Source organism: Halichoerus grypus, chromosome 2 (genome assembly GCF_964656455.1).
Source record: "Halichoerus grypus chromosome 2, mHalGry1.hap1.1, whole genome shotgun sequence".
Lineage (NCBI taxonomy): Eukaryota > Metazoa > Chordata > Mammalia > Carnivora > Phocidae > Halichoerus > Halichoerus grypus.
Window position 1 is genome coordinate 175,303,084 of NC_135713.1, and position 16,557 is coordinate 175,319,640.

General features: G+C 33.4%; 1 protein-coding gene across 2 annotated transcripts in view; it reads right to left on the minus strand.

Annotated features, from left to right (window-relative positions):
• The window catches only part of BRIP1 (BRCA1 interacting DNA helicase 1), a 179,101-nt gene that overhangs the window by 20,297 nt on the left and 142,247 nt on the right, over window positions 1-16,557 (minus strand). For both annotated transcript variants that reach the window (XM_036081775.2, XM_078064214.1), the window contains one exon: window positions 6,746-6,858. In XM_036081775.2, the coding sequence (XP_035937668.2) occupies window positions 6,746-6,858 (113 nt within the window). The remainder of the gene's footprint in view (window positions 1-6,745; window positions 6,859-16,557) is intronic.

Below are 16,557 nucleotides of genomic sequence, written 5' to 3' on the forward strand. Positions count from 1 at the left end.
GGCCCAGGTCATGATCCCAGGGTCCTGGGATCGAGCCCCGCATCGGGCTCTCTGCTCGGCGGGAAGCCTGCTTCTCCCTCTTCCATTCCCCCCTGCTTGTGTTCCCTCTCTCGCTGTCTCTCTCTCTCTGTCAAAAATAAATAAATAAAATCTTTAAAAAAAATAAAAATAAAAATAAAAATTTAAAAAATTAAAATTACTAGACATTTACCATAAAAAATATGTTTTTAATTTCCAAGTATTTTTTTTTCTGTCAAATATTACTGATTTCTAACTTAATTGTTTAATTACATTTTGGTCAGAGAACACATTAGGATTTCAATTCTTTTAAAAAATGTACAGTTTATCATCCAGGATATGGTCTATATTGATAAATGTTCCTTATGCACTTGGAAAAATGTTTATTCTAACATTGTTGCATGGAGTGCTCTATGTCAATTCAATCTAGCTGGTTAATAACATTGTTCAAGTCTTCTAAATCTTTACTGGTTTTCTGTCTACTCCTTCTATCTATTAATGAGAGAGGAAATGAAATTTTCAACTATACTTGTGGACTTATCTATTTCTCTATTCAGATTTGTTATTGCATCATATATTTTGAAGCTCTGTTTTTAGGTGCATACACATTAAGGATTGTTGTATCTTATTGGTAAATTGACCCTTTCATCATTTTATAATTTTCATTTTTAATACTCCACTAATACTCTTTCTCTGAACTCTACTGTCTGATATTAATAAAGTTACTCCAGAAAGTTCACTTGTACTTTGAATTCTAGTCTTCTTCCCAAATCTGTCTGCCACTATTTACTTTTCACAGTACTCAAATAGCTGTTCCATGCATTCTGTCTAGGTTTTTAAGACAGTAGTATGCTTACTCCATCTTATCTAGAGTTGAAACCTCCTATTTTTTAAAAGTTAATTTTAACTTTGTAAATTTTAATTTTTAAATACACAAGCACAGGGGCGCCTGGGTGGCTCAGTCGTTAAGCGTCTGCCTTCGGCTCAGGTCATGATCCCAGGGTCCTGGGATCGAGCCCCACATCGGGCTCCCTGCCCCGCGGGAAGCCTGCTTCTCTTTCTCCCACTCCCCCTGCTTGTGTTCCCTCTCTCACTGTGTCTCTGTCAAATAAATAAATAAAATCTTTTAAAAAAAATAAATAAATAAAATAAATAAATACACAAGCACAGTTTAAAAATCAAATAGTAATACAGTAGTTATAATTTAAAAAAAAACAGAATTCTTTTACCTATGTATACCTTATCTCCAATTCCCAATCCTCAGAAACAATTCCCTTAAATTTATTATAGTTCTACTCATTTACCTCCATGTTCTAAATAACTTTTAGAACTACTACTACTTCTTGATTTTTAACCTTTAGACATTATGTATGGATTCTTCCTATATAAGATGTTTCTTCTCTTATACCACTGATACTCCATCACCTCTTCATTTTCCTGATAGTTATACCACAATTCTTATGTAATCAATATTCAGTGGATAACCACTGTACACTATGATTACATTTTCTTTCTCATACAAGACTTTTTGTTCTGCCCTAGAGTTAACAACTGTCTCTCTCCTTTTTTGCTTTTCTATGTATTCTATCATTAATTCCCAAACTTTGCCACAGCTGTAAAAGTTCTTCTAAGTATGGTCAAAATCCACCTTCAGAAATCAATCTAGACTATTATGGGACTGCTGCACAGCTGTCATCCCAGAGCTTCCCTTCCTAATTTGAGAATTCTCTTTTCCTCTATTCTGGGTTGGAACTCCAGTTGCCTGCAACTTTGATATTCCTCTGTCTGAATTTTCTCTTATTTGATGAAGCATATCTTCCAGTAGCATCCTGAGAAAGTGGTAATTTAAAGCTAATGTTTTAGGTCCTTTTTTTTTTTTTTTAAAAGACTTATTTATTTATTTATCAGGGAGAAAGAGGGAGGGAGAGAGAGTGAGCATGAACAGGGGGAGTGGCAGGCAGAGGGAGAGGCAGGTTCCCTGCTGAGCAAGGAGCCTGATACGGGACTCGATCCCAGGACCCTGGGATCATGACCTCAGCCGAAGGCAGATGCTTAACCAACTGAGCCACCCAGGTGTCCCTAATGTTTTAGGTCCTTTGCATATTGAAGGCTTTATTCTATCTCATAGCTTATTGATCGTTTGAGTTGTATAAACTTCAATTGCAAGTCAAAATTCCCCTCAAAAATTTGAAGATAATTTAAAACTGTCTTCTATCTTCTAATGTTGATTTTTAAGGAGTCTCTCAATTGTGATTTCATGTCTTTTGTATGAGACCTGTTTTCTTCTCTCTGGAATGTTCTAGGACTTTTTCTTTATCTCAGGTACTTTGAAACTGCACAGTGAGGTACTTTGTAGCTTTTCTCCCTTTACTGGTGCTTGGGTGGGCCCCCTTAATCAGGAAATTATGCTCTTCAATTCTGAGCATTTTTCTTGAATTATTTCTTTGATAGGTTTAAGTTCTTCCATATTTTCTTCTTCTGTATTTTCTCTGGTCTCTTCCTACAGATCTCCTTTTTATCAGAAATTGCCTCTTGCATACTGATCTTTAAATTTTCTCTCTTTGTTATTTTGACCTAGGAAATTTCCATTTTATCTTCTGAGCCTAATTCTGCATTTAAAGTTTGCTATCATGTTAATGCCTGGAAACTTTTCTTAAAATAAATCTGTTCTTATTTCATGGAGGAAATATTTTACCCTCTATGGATAAGGGGTTGGCTAACTAAGCCCACACAGGAAATCTGGTCCATATTTTGTTTTTGTACAGCCTGCAAGGCAGGAATGATATTCACATTTTCAGAGGGTTAAAGAAAAAATAAAGAATATGGGTGCAGAACTGGACATGGCCCCAAAAACCTAAAATATGTATTGTCCACTTCTTTACAGAAAGAGTTTGTTCTATTGTACAGAGACCTGACCAAAAAGAACAGCCAACCTCTGTTTTAATGCACTGTTTCTGTTTTCTACAAGTTCTTCCACCCTGTTTTTGTTTTGTTGGTATAGTTTTGATATTGTTTTGGTCTGTATTTTTCATGTTACAGACTTTTTTTGATTATCTGGTGATGACTCTTTGCACTTACATAAGAGTGCAATATGAAAATGTTGATTGGTAGCTCTGCCGACATGGGTATGGCTTACATACTGGGAAGCTGTGCCAGAGTAAGGTACTTTGGGAGGAACAGGACCACTTTGCCACTATCTGTAGGTCTTTACTCATGAGGTAATTAGTATCTCTAGATAGGAATACTGTACTTTCCTGCCTTGGAGATATAAGATTGATTATAAGCCTATGCAGAGCTGAGAAGAAAAGGGGGATAGAGTTCTCACATTCCATAAACAGACTTTTCTTAACCCCCATCTTTAATACATCCTTAGCTATACCTAGAGTTGAAGAATATATAAACTCTCTAATACAATCTCTCCAGAGAGTAAATTTGAGTGGGGAAGGGGGCTGTCTACTTACAGTAACTTGCAATCAATTATTTTGTGATTAATCCTACTTTAAATGATACTTTAGAGTGCCCCCACATCCCAAGTTTTTCCATGACTGAATCTGAAGAATCTTGTTGACTTTCACAACAGCTTTCTTTTGCCTGCTAGGTCACTCAATCATTCATCTGGTCTTCAGTGTTCAAAATTTGCTGACATCTCATCTGGTAGCGTTCCCTCTCCCACTCTTTTTAACTTTGTAGTTTTGGCATTTTTATCATTTTTATTCCTTTAGTTTTGTGGAATTTTGAGAGGGGTGAAGATTAATATAAATGTTTGATTTTTCCAGAGATTTAAAACAATCTAAATTTTATATGACTTTTTAAAAATATTATTTTAAAGTAATTCTAGGTTCTGAGGCATCGGACCACAAAATTAGGCAGGACAGGAAGATGGATATTGCCAATATTATAGACCAGTGTTGAAAATTAATGGAAAGTTGGGGTGCCACTCTATTTTTTATTCCATTTTGGTTTATTTTAAAGCGTTCTAAGGTAGAAAGGCATTTAAGTTACCAAAACAGTTCAGAGAAAAGAATTTCACCTTTTCTTTTTTCCATTGTTTTCATTCTGCCTTGTTCAAATGAATTATGCCCACTTGAGACAAAGATTATACTTTCAGTAAAGCAGACCCGTTAGGAAACTCATAGTGCAGTTGTAACCTGGTCACAAAACCATCTGGTACATTCCCGAAGGCTGTTATTACATTTCATGGACTTATATTACTTCAAATACTCTAACAGTCCCATGTGGGCTTAAAAAAAAAGATTTTTTTTTTTAAACTCAATTTGTTTCTGCTTACTTTAGACCTTCTAGACTTATCCCTTATAAGAAGAGTGCCTGATTATAAGTACCTTTATGTCAATCAATACACATTATGAGTTTTATCAAGTGATGTAAAACATTCACTTGATTTTTAAATGAGTATTTCTTTGTAATAAAAAGTTGCTACTTGTTGATACTGTTTCCCTGAAAATCAATACAATGACAGTTGGGCTATCAATTTTTTAATTAATAATAAAATATGAAAACTATAGTATTATATATCAATGTTACAAACACATGTCTTTTTATGAAATTCTAGAAAAGTATGTTTTGAAGCTCCAGACGTTCTCTGGCCAACATGGTATAGTGGAGAAAGGACCAAACCCACCATTTTTCATGAATTCAACAAGTATTTATTGAGCATCTATGCCCCAAGCTGAGGCATAGTCGTTTGCTGAGAATGTAAAATACATGTTTAGGGGAGGAGACAGATATATAAATAGGTTATTAGAATACAATGAGATATATGTGTAATAGAGATAATGTATAAACTACTATGGGTTTCCTAAGGTGTAAATAACTAGTTGGAAAAGTAAAAAGAAATCTTCATGAAGGACATGACCTTCAACTAGGTTTTGATTGGTAAACTTGCCAAATGAATTGTCCGATAGCTTGTTATGCCAAAGCAGAGAGTAGTGAAAGGATATGGTATGTTTAATAATAAGATGTTTTATGTTTAACAGTGAGAGCTTTAGAGGATAAAGGTAGGGTCTAAGGATGAAAAAGCAGGTCCTGAGGTTTTAAAAGTAGGTGGGGCCAAGATATGAAGGCCCATTTAGTAATTATGTGATATTAGACAAGTAATTTCATCTCTTACAACCTGTTTAATATATGTAGAAAATGTTTATAAATGACAAAGTAGGATATAAATATATTTTTGCTTCAAACGATTTCTTAAAATTCAATACATTGCCTATATTAAAAGGGAAAAATAGGAACTGAGGTAAGAATATTTACTGTCCTGAAATTAAGTATAGTGACTAAGAGTCAAGAATTTTAAATAATATTCAGGCTCCCCTAGAAACTATTTGCTGAATATTAAAATACAAATACAAGAACACAAAACAGGTCAACAACAGGGAGACACCAAGTAAGCAGATGAAATGCTTCAAGAACAATTTATAGTGCAACATGATGCCAAGTACCAATGAAATTTCTAGGCAGAGAAGGGCAGCAGCTTAACCATATCAGTAGATTAACGGTAGAACCGAATCATTCAATTTGAAGGGAAACACCTGCAGAATATAATTTTTAAATGATGGGGTAGGGAGTGGGTGATGTGTTCTGGGACTTAAGTCCAGCTGTTGTAGTCCTGTCATTAGCTCTCTGTAAATCTGAACTCAAATGCAATCTAATATGCTTATGTGTAAATAGGCTAATGTGAGTGAACAAGATGAGAAAAATTTAAATTCTGGATTTGGTTAGGTCAGATTACAGTTAGGTGTGGGTCTTTTGGCTGAACAGAAAATATGTCAAATGGTCATGTTTTCATGATTTTATTCTTAACCTGTGTTCTTTTATTTTGATTATATGAGTGCCTTACAGCTTCCACAAGAAAAAATTATCACATGGTTTTAACTAGTTACAATTTCATGAATAGAGAATATAAAATATTAGGTTATTAAAAGTCTAAGGATTAAAGTGTTTATAAATTAAATGCTATGTTCTACAACATGAAAATTATGTTATAAAATGGTGCTTAATAACTAGCTCCACAAAGCACAAATCTTAATGGACCAGAATCCTTAGGAAAAGAAGTATTATAATTAAATGTTATTGTTAGTTGGCATTAATTCTTTAGCTTTAAAAAAATTTTTTTTAATTTTATTTTTTCAAAGATTTATTTATTTGAGAGTGAGAGAGAGAGAGAGAGAGTGCACACAGGGGGAAAGACAAGGGTGAGAGAGAATCTCAAACTGACTCCCGGCTGAGCTTGAAGCCTGAAGTGGGGCTTGATCTCACAACCCTGAGCTCATGACCTGAGCTGATACCAAGAGTCAGATGTTCAACGAATTGAGCTACCCAGGTGCCCCCAAAAGCATGGTTTCTTTTAACTCTTCTTGAATGGTTTGCTTTATACCCATAAAATCATCATCTAGGTTCTGATGTTCACAAGATAAAATTTTTACTGTTTGGTGGTGAACTTCTCTAAACATAACTGAGTACCTCTTCTGTGTGACATTCATTGTTTGATCAATCATAAATCTTCTTAAACTTTAGCAAATTTTGAGGTTTTAGAGTTTCATTTATTCTTTTCAGCTTTCACTTGTGACATCTATCATTAAAAATATATCAGTTCCTAAGGTTCTAATAAACGAAAATGCTATCAAATTTATCCTAAGAAGTAGCAAGACTATCTTTTCTATAGCCCTGGCCACAGATAATATACAGTAACATTACATTAAATTTCACTTACCTACCTAGGGCCTGGTTTAAGGCCCTATATGCTTGAATATCATACCACTGACGACCAGGTAAAAGACCTCTCAATTTTGAGTGCTGATCATTGTATTGTCGCTTTAGTTCAACCTAATAATTTAAGAAATATTAAAAATATAGTAGATAAATTAAGGCTCATTTTAAAAATCATATTAAGTTTTAACATTCTGAACATTTTATTAAGGTAGAGAGATTTTGTTTTTCAGTATATCAGTATTGAATTTTATTCAATTCCTTTAAAACATGTCTATTCAGGGATGCCTGGGTGGTTCAGTCAGTTAAGCATCTGCCTTCAACTCAGGTCATGATCCCAGGGTCCTGGGATCAAGTCCCGCATCGGGCTTCCTGCTCAGTGTGGAGCCTGCTTCTCTCTCCGCCACCACCCGCCCCGCCGATTGTGCTCTCTCTCTCTGACAAATAAAATCTTTAAAAACTAAATTAAAATTTAAAAAAAATGCCTATTCATCTTTACTTTCCCTGAATTCCTCCATGCAACTCATTAATTAGCTGTTTGATTAAATCAAAAGTTTTATTAAGAAATAGTTTATATAGAATAAAATTCACAAATTTTCAATGTATACATAGAGAAATCTTGACAAATGTATTGTCATGCAACCACCACCATAACCTTAATATAGAATATTTTCAGCACCCCCTAAATCTCCTTACTATTCCTTTTCAGTCTCTCTCCTTCATTGCTGACTTCGTCAACCAATGATCTGCTTTCTGTTTTGCCTTTTCTAGGATTTCTTATAAATGTTATTACACAGTATGTAATCGTTTGTCTTTTTCATTTAGCATAATGATTTTGGAATTCGTTCATTTTTTTTTTTTAAGATTTTATTTATTTATTTGATAGAGAGAGACACAGCGAGAGAGGGAACACAAGCAGGGGGAGTGGGAGAGGGAGAAGCAGGCTTCCCCCGGAGCAGTGAGCCCGATGCGGGGCTGGATCCGAGGACCCTGGGATCATGACCTGAGCCGAAGGCAGACGCTTAACGACTGAGCCACCCAGGTGCCCCAGGAATTCGTTCATGTTGAAACATACATCAAAGGTTCATTTTTTAATGTTTTTCAGACTGATAATCTCTGCTTTTTAATTGGGATGTTTAGACCATTCATATTTAATATAATATTGTTATGATCTGGGTTTATATCTACAGCAGCAGAATACACATTCTTCTCAAGTACACATGGAATATTCTCCAGGATAGATTATATGTTGACCACAAAACATGTCTTAAGAAATTTAAGAAGACTGAAATCATATAATGTATCTTTTCCAACAACAATGGTGTGAAATTAGAAATCAATAACATGAGGAAAACTGGAACATTCACAAATATGTGGAAATAAATAACACAACTGAACAATCAATGGATCAAAGAAGAAATAAGAGAACTCAAAAAGTATCTTGATACAAATGAAAATGGAAATACAACAAACCAAAAATATCAGATGCAGCAAAAGCAGTTCTAGGAGAAAAGTTTATAGTGATAAACATCTACAGTGAGAAAAAAACAAAGATTTCAGATAAACAATCTAACTTTCCATTTTAAGAAACTAGAAAAAGAACAATCTCAAAGTTAGCTTAAGGACGGAAACTAAGATGAGAGCAGAAATAAAATTAAGGCTTAGAAAACAAGAGAAAAAAATCGTTAAAAAACTAAGAGTTGGTTTTTTTAAAACATAAAACTGATAAACTTTTTGCTAACTAAGCAAAAGGAAGGGTCAACAAATTATAAATGAAAGAGTACATTACAAGTGATACTACAGAAATACAAAGGATCATAAGAGACCACTGTGAATAATTATATGCCAAAAAATTAGATAACCTAGAAGAAATGGATAAATTCCTATAAATATACAACCTACAAGATTAAATCATGAATAGATAAAAAATCTGAACAGATCTGTAACAAGAAAAATGAAACAGTAATCAAAAATCTCTGAACAAAAACAATCCCAGGGCCAGATGGCTTCATTGATGAATTCTATCGAGCATTTAAGATAGAATTAACAATGTTCCTCCTCAAATGCTTCCAAAATATTGAAGAGAAGGGAAAACTTCCAAAATCATTTTAAGAGGCCAGCACTACTCACATACCAAAGCCAGATAAGGATGCTACAAGAAGAGAAAATTACAGGCCTATGCCCCTATATGATAAACATTATTGCAAAAGTCCTCAACAAAATATCAGCAACTGAATTCAATAGCACATTAAAAGAATTAGACACATGATCAAGTGGGATTTATCCCTGGAATGCAAGACTGGTTTAACTATACACAAATCAACAAATGTGATACACCACATGAACGGAAGAAGCAGAAAAAGCATCTGAGAAAATTCAACATCCTTTCATGATCAAATATAAAAGGAATCAAATATAAAAGGAATGTATCTCAACATAATAAAGGCCATATATAACAAGCCCACAGCTAATATCATACTCAGTAGTGAAGAGTTGAAAACTTTTCTTCTAGTATCAGGAACAAGACAAAGGTTCCCACTCTAACCACTTCTATTCAACAAAGTAATGAAAGTCCTAGCCAGAACAATTAGGCAAGAAATAAAAGGCATCCAAACCAGAAAGGAAGAAGTAAAACTATCTTTGTTTGCATATGACATGATCTTACATGTAGAAAACCCTATAGACTCTACCAAAAAACTGTCAGCACTAATAAGCAAACTTAGTAAAGTTGAAGGATATAAAACCAATATACAAAAATCAGTTGTATTTCCATACACTAACAACAAACTATCCAAAAAAAGAAATTCGGAAAAAAGTCCCATTTACAATAGCATCAAAAAGAATAAAATACTTTGGGATAAATTAAGCCAAGGACATGAAAGATCTTTACACTGAAAACTGTAAGACACTGATGAAAGAAATTGAAGAAACACAAATAAATGGAAAGATCCTATGCTTATGCATTGAAATAATTAACATTGTTAAGATGTCCTTACTACCCAAAGTGATCTACAGATTCAATGCAATCCCCATCAAAATCCAAAAGCCATCTTTTACAGAACTAGATGAATGATAACTGGCTGGTAACCCACACGAAAAGATGCTTAACTTTACTAGTAAATGAAGAAATGCAAATTTAATAATCCCATTGCTTTTATCTGAAGAATATTGACAAATATTTACCAAAAGTGTTTATATTTTCCTACAAGTACAAATAGAATAATATATACAAGGATATTCCCTGCATCTCTGCATTGAAAACAAATAACCTATCAAGTGGATTAATTATGTTATATTACATTTATTCTGAGATAAATATTGGATTAAAAGAAATATTTATACATTTTGTCATGGAAATTTAACCAAAATATATTTTGTAAGTAAAAATCAAGTAAAACACACACACACACACACACACACACACACACACACAGAACCAGGTATCAAGTTTTTAAATAGGACCACAATTTAGAGCAATGCCAATTCTAAACGAACCCCCAAAAGACTTAAACCAAAACTCTGACAAGAACCACAGGAGAGACAGAGTTTAAAGATTATGTACTTTTGAGCTTTTCCAATATCTCCCCTAGAAAACTGTCAAATCATGCTCATACAAGTTCAAGATGATCAGCTACTAACTGAACTACCTACAAAAAACAAAAATCAATATTTTTCAGAGAATAATGGAGTCCAGAATCTCTATAATGTACCATCTACAATGTCTAGTGTACAATAAAAATTACTAAAAAGTGTGATCCATAATCAAAGAAAAAAAAAAGACAGTCAACAGAAACCAATCTAGCAAGGCCCCAGCTGTTGGAATTAGCAAAGACTTTATTGTAGCTATTATGGATATATTGAAATAACTTAGAAACATACAGTTTAATGAATGAACTTTAGGGAATCTCAGTAGGGAAGCGGAAACTATAAAAAAGACCCAAATGGAAATTCTACACCTGAAAAATACAGTTAACTGAAATAAAAATCCATTGGATGGGTTTAACAGCATTTTGGAGAAGATAGAAGAACTAGTAAGTCTTAAGACAGATCCACAGAAGCAATGAAAAACATCAACTAGAGCAAAATAACTTCATGCACACCAAAAATATAGGTGTAAAAGAATCCAAGCATATGAAAGCACTCAGTGATGATCTAAACCAATTTAAAATTCAGAGCTAAAACAGTACTAATGCATTTGAGACAATATTTACTGCCTCAAAGGCTCCACTATTATAAGATATCAAGAATCTCTTATGTTTCCGAGTGACTGAATCTACATTCATTTTCCTATCTAGGTACTAACACACAGTACTAACACACAGAAACTGTGTTAATCTTCTTTGCTGGAAAAGAAAGCACAATAAATTCTGCTATCTAGTCAATTGAACTTGATAGTCCCTTTTCAAAGAGACTCAGAATTAATTATAGGACATAAAACTATATTCTATTAAAAGCTATGTCACACCAAAGGTTACCACATACCCAGCCTTCATCTGGTCTTCATAAAAATTGTTAAAATTACATCATCCTGAGAGTGGACTACTTTTATACAAGGTCAGAGTGTATGGTATACACAATTCAGACTGACCTATTTAAATATATAAGATAATGAGTTTTTTTCCTGTAAAAGCTCTCCTCTAAAAAGATTCAAGTTCTGAGTAAAAGGAAATTATGCATTACGATTTTATATTTTTAGACACTAATTGAATGAAAAGAGTTGCGGGGTTTTTTTTGTTGTTGTTGTTTTGTTTTGTTTTTTTGAGAGAGAGAGAAAGAAAGAGGCAGGGGAGGGACAAAGGGAGAGGGAGAGAGAGAATCTTAAACAGATTCTGCGCTGGGCATGGAAATCAAGAGTTGGACACGCAACCAACTGAGCCACCCAGGCACCCCAAAGGGGTTATGTTTTAGGCAGTTCTCAAGAATGCTATGGAGTTAATTATGTCTCAATAAAGCTAAAAAAAAAAAAAAGAACCTAAATAAGAAAGAATGCTGTAGAAACATCAAAAATAGAACACTTAAAGTAGAAAAATTGATATAATGGGAGGAAGAAATTTTTGGTAGCTTAAAGAAAGAAACACCGAATTTAGACTAATATTTACAGTTTCACTTAGTACAAAGCATCTGTGATAGGCAGTAGAAATACAAAGATGAGTTAGGGATGCCTGGATGGCTCAGTCAGGTAAGTGCCTGATTCTTGATTTTGGCTCAGGTCATGATCTCAGGGAAGTGAGACTGAGTGCCGTGTTGGGCTCCACACTCAGTGGGGAGTCTGCTTGAGATTCTCTCTCTCCCTTTCCCTCTGCCCCTCCCCTCCTCATGCTTGCATGCACTCTCTCTCAAATAAGAAAATAAATCTTAAAAAAAAAAAGATGAGTTAAAAATATGTTCTGCCTAGCAAGAGCTTATAAGGAACAGAAAATAATATGAGTACAAATAGCCATCAAGTAAATATAAGTTTTAAAGTATTTACTTTGATTACAGTGTATAGAAGTAAGAAGAATTGAGACATGAAGACATGATATGAATTTGGTGCAAAAGTAATGAGGGCTTTACCTGGAAAGGTAAAGGGAATGGAAAAGAGGCCCAGGTTTTTAACACATTGTGGAGCTACAGAACTTTAGTGACAAAGTAGATGTAGGGCTTACTAAAGAAAGAAAAGTCAAAAATGACTCCACAAAGCTTCCAACCACCAGAGAGAAGCAATCTAGTAATCCACCGAGAGAAGACAAGAAAAGAAGTATGTTTAAGGAAGAAGATAAACTTGGCTTAATTCATGATAATTTCTGTGGCACCTGGCTGGCTTGGTTGGTAGAGCATCCAACTCTTGATCTGGGGGTCATGAGTGAAAACTCTAGAGTCAAAACACTACAGTATAGCTCCTATGAATGATCTGAGGTAAGTCAATTCTGTTGTGGCTTACTTTTCCTAATTAGAAATGGAATGAGTAAGAAAATCTAATTAAAATAAAATTTAAAATGGTTCTCAAATACAACAACAATTTAATCACCTATAACAATCTGCTAGTATTGGAAGCTCATAGAAATTGACTATAATACCTAGCAACTAGTTATCTAATGTGAAAGAGTAGGAATTGCTTTTTTCACTTAGTCAACTTTTAAAGATCTCCTATGTATTATTCTTGGGCATGTATATAGTATATTTTTTGTAGTATATGCCTAATCAAAGATATAAAGAGTTACTTTCTTGGAAAAATTCTGGACTTTCAAGATAAATTAACAAATTAGTTTTAAGAAGTTTTAAAACTACACAAGAGAAAACAAAGTCTCTTCAATACAGTCTATTATACTATGAACCTTTTTAAATAGAAGGACATGTGTTAGATGAGAAATCAGAAGGGTACACTCCTGACAAGTAGCTTTCAAATTGGTAGGAAATAAATTGTATTTTATATCCCCTAAAAATAATCTGTCAAATTTCTGTATTAACTTTATAACTAGAATACAAAGGAAATAAACTTTCCTTTAAGTGTTATAGGCTATGTTTTAAATACATTATAATAAATAATATGGCATCACAGGAAATAGATAATAGCATGTAAAAATTTCTAATAATTTGGAAATAAAGTATATTATAATATGTAGAGATTAAAAGAGAATATGCTTTAAAAATTCTATCCAACTGGGAAAAATATACATTTCCTACCTATCTCTCAAAATGTAACTAAGTAGTTTTTCTATATTCTATACCCTCCATATTCCCCTCTGTATTCTATAGAATATATCCTATATTCTATACCCTCTAACCCCCATCAAATTGTAGCATTTATCCTTTGTCAGACATAATAGCTTAAGGGTTTTCAAATTTTCCTACACCCTGTTCCAGACAAATACTTTATAATGATCACTCTGCCTATGGTAACAGTTGTTCTAGGATGTATTAGTTATAAACAAAATAGAGATAATGTAGCAACTATTAGATTAAATAAAATTATCTCTCGTTGGTCTTTTAGTTTTCATTAAAACAAACTAATTTTTATGTATGACAACATGAATTCAATTTCTTATAAGTTTTCAAATACTTTTTACAATGCAAATGGCCTTTAAAATAGAGCCAGTATTTTACCTAGGTAAAGTATTTTAGATGAAAAGAAAAAACAAAAAACTTCTGAAAGTAAATATATATGCCAGTTAACATTAAAATATTTTTTATTATATAAAGAAAGACTTTTAAAAATTAATAAAAAATAAAAATTGTCTTGGGGGAACACATTTAATTAGGGAAAGCAAAACTAAGGGTTTAGAAAAAGTAGGAACCTAGTATACCTCATTTTAATGACATCAGAATCTATTTCATCATACACTTAGGGATTATCAGTCACGAAAATCAATGCCCAACTTAAAATGACATAAAGCATATGTGAAAAAGCCAGTTTCTCCTGCCAGCAAATAGCCTAAATGTTAAGTAAACCAAAGGCTGGAAGGGATTAGTTGAAATGTCAAAAGACAACCTTTTACTTTTACCTGCTCATCCTTATAAACACATTCTCATCCCTCAGGCATGCTTTCCAAACAAATAGTTTCAATGTGCAGCAGCAAAAGGCCTAAGGCAAGCTCTACCATCTTGTAACTGTCAAAGAGATTAGTCTTTGATCTATTTGGGAGGTCACGTCCACATTCACATTAGCAATACAGTCTAACAACATTATACCTGTTGACCAATCCTTTTTTAATGCCTAATGAGACAGACATTTTATATTATGGAAGTTAACTGTGAATGTTTTTTCTGAGTTTTGACGGAAAGTAAACACCATAAACTAAGCTCAAGTGTGATTTGGAAAAATGATCTTGTAGACCAGTTAACATTACTTTTCAAATACATTTTACAAGGCTTTCCCAAAATAGAAAGCTATATTTAATTGTATACTCTAGAAGGAATTCAAAGCACTTGGTCCCCACCCCCAATAAATTAGTGTATGTGTAATTTTGGAGGGATGTGTGAACAGCAGAGAGAAATCAAACTATTTTATCAAAGGCTGCAAACTGAGGGCCCAAAGTTGTGTTTTTTGTGACCCCCTTACTGTCACTTAAAATAATTTGAGCTATTTGCCAACCCTCAACTAGTTCACTCATTTAAATAATCTGTTTAACTCTTTTAGTGGCTTGAGTTTGCAACCCATTGGTTCAGATGCTACATTGATTCACAAAACATTTTTTTTCCATAATGAGTTCAAGTTCACACAAAATGAAAAAAACACTCTTAATATAGTAGTTTCTAGACAACTAAAAATATCTCTGCATCAAAAGCTAACCTGACATAAGCAAAGATGAGATCCTGAATACCAAAGACAGATACATCAAGACTGAAGTGGTACTTACAGAATTATGTAAAAACACCCATACAGCTTTCAAGCAGGAGTTACATGGTTTTGGATTCTGATCTTACTATTACATTATAATATACTTGAGATCAAACAGTAAGTTCCTTAAGTCCTTCAATGACTCAGTTTTATTGGAGACAATATAGGTAGTACACTACTGATGGGCACAGTATATATTAAAATAACCAAAAGGATTATACTGTATATGTCAACAAGAAATTTAAGTCACAATTTTGAACATTAATTTTTTCAACTTAGTCAAACCCAACAGTGTTGGCCATAAGTAGCTCTGTACAAGAGTAGCCTTTTATAAGTAGCGTCTGATAAGAAATAAGTGGTGTGATAAATACCAAGTGGAACCATAAATGTATCTCCTCACTTTACTGCCTCATATGAAAGACAGGGGAATTTATCCCAACTCATATAAATATGCATTATGATTTTAGTAATAAATGCCTTTCTAAAAGCAATCAATATAGGCAGAATATATTTTTTCCCCATATGTAAGCTTTACAACAGAAGTTCAAGCCTCGAAACAAGACTGAGAACATATAATCAGCTAAACTTAATAATTAAAAATATTTTAAAATTTTGCTTCAGAAAAATAAGCACATCAGTCTAGCAAACACTCAAGGAGAATAGTTTTATCTTTCGCCAAGGTACAGGGCCTAATACATAAACATTTATAGCAAGCCAAATCTGGAAGACAGAGACTGTGCATTAGAGACATTTGCTGCTCTATTTCATCACAGTATACACACTTTTATCAGGGTATCACAATATAAATTCCAATGGCTAGAGTTCTAAACTCAGCGTAAGATCTTGTATGTAAAATAATTTAGCCAGATAAAAGGAATATAGCTGGTTTTATTTCATCTGGCATATTTTCAAGATTTCTAAACACCAAGTTAACCAAATATAGTATATGTATTTTCTTAAATGGGGAAAAATGGGTTTCTGCCAAGACTTAGGAAGCCACATTCCCTTTTAGATTTTAAAACAAAACAAAACACACACACACACACACACACACACACACACACACACGAGAGATGGTTTTCAACTGTTACTTACTTTTCTTGTTATATTAGGACTGACCAAAATAATCTACCAAGAAGTAAGAATCAAGACATAGTAACAGTAACATAACTTATCTCACATATGCTTTAAGGCTGCTTTGGATAACATACTTTCTACAGAGAAAATCTGTATTAAACTCTGTTATAAATTGTCATTGCTAAAAAAAATAGCCTAGAAATTTCAAATATAAGAAAAAAAATACATTCTCCTCAAACCAGGCATCTCTTATTCTCGATATATTCAACATATTTTACCTTAATTGGTTATAATAATTTAGCTACTATCCAGAATAGTTTATTGGTAACTCAGCAACATTTAAATAATCCTGGGGGTGCCCGGGTGATTCAGTTGGTTAAGCGTCCACCTTCAGCTCAGGTCATTATCCCAGGACCCTGGAA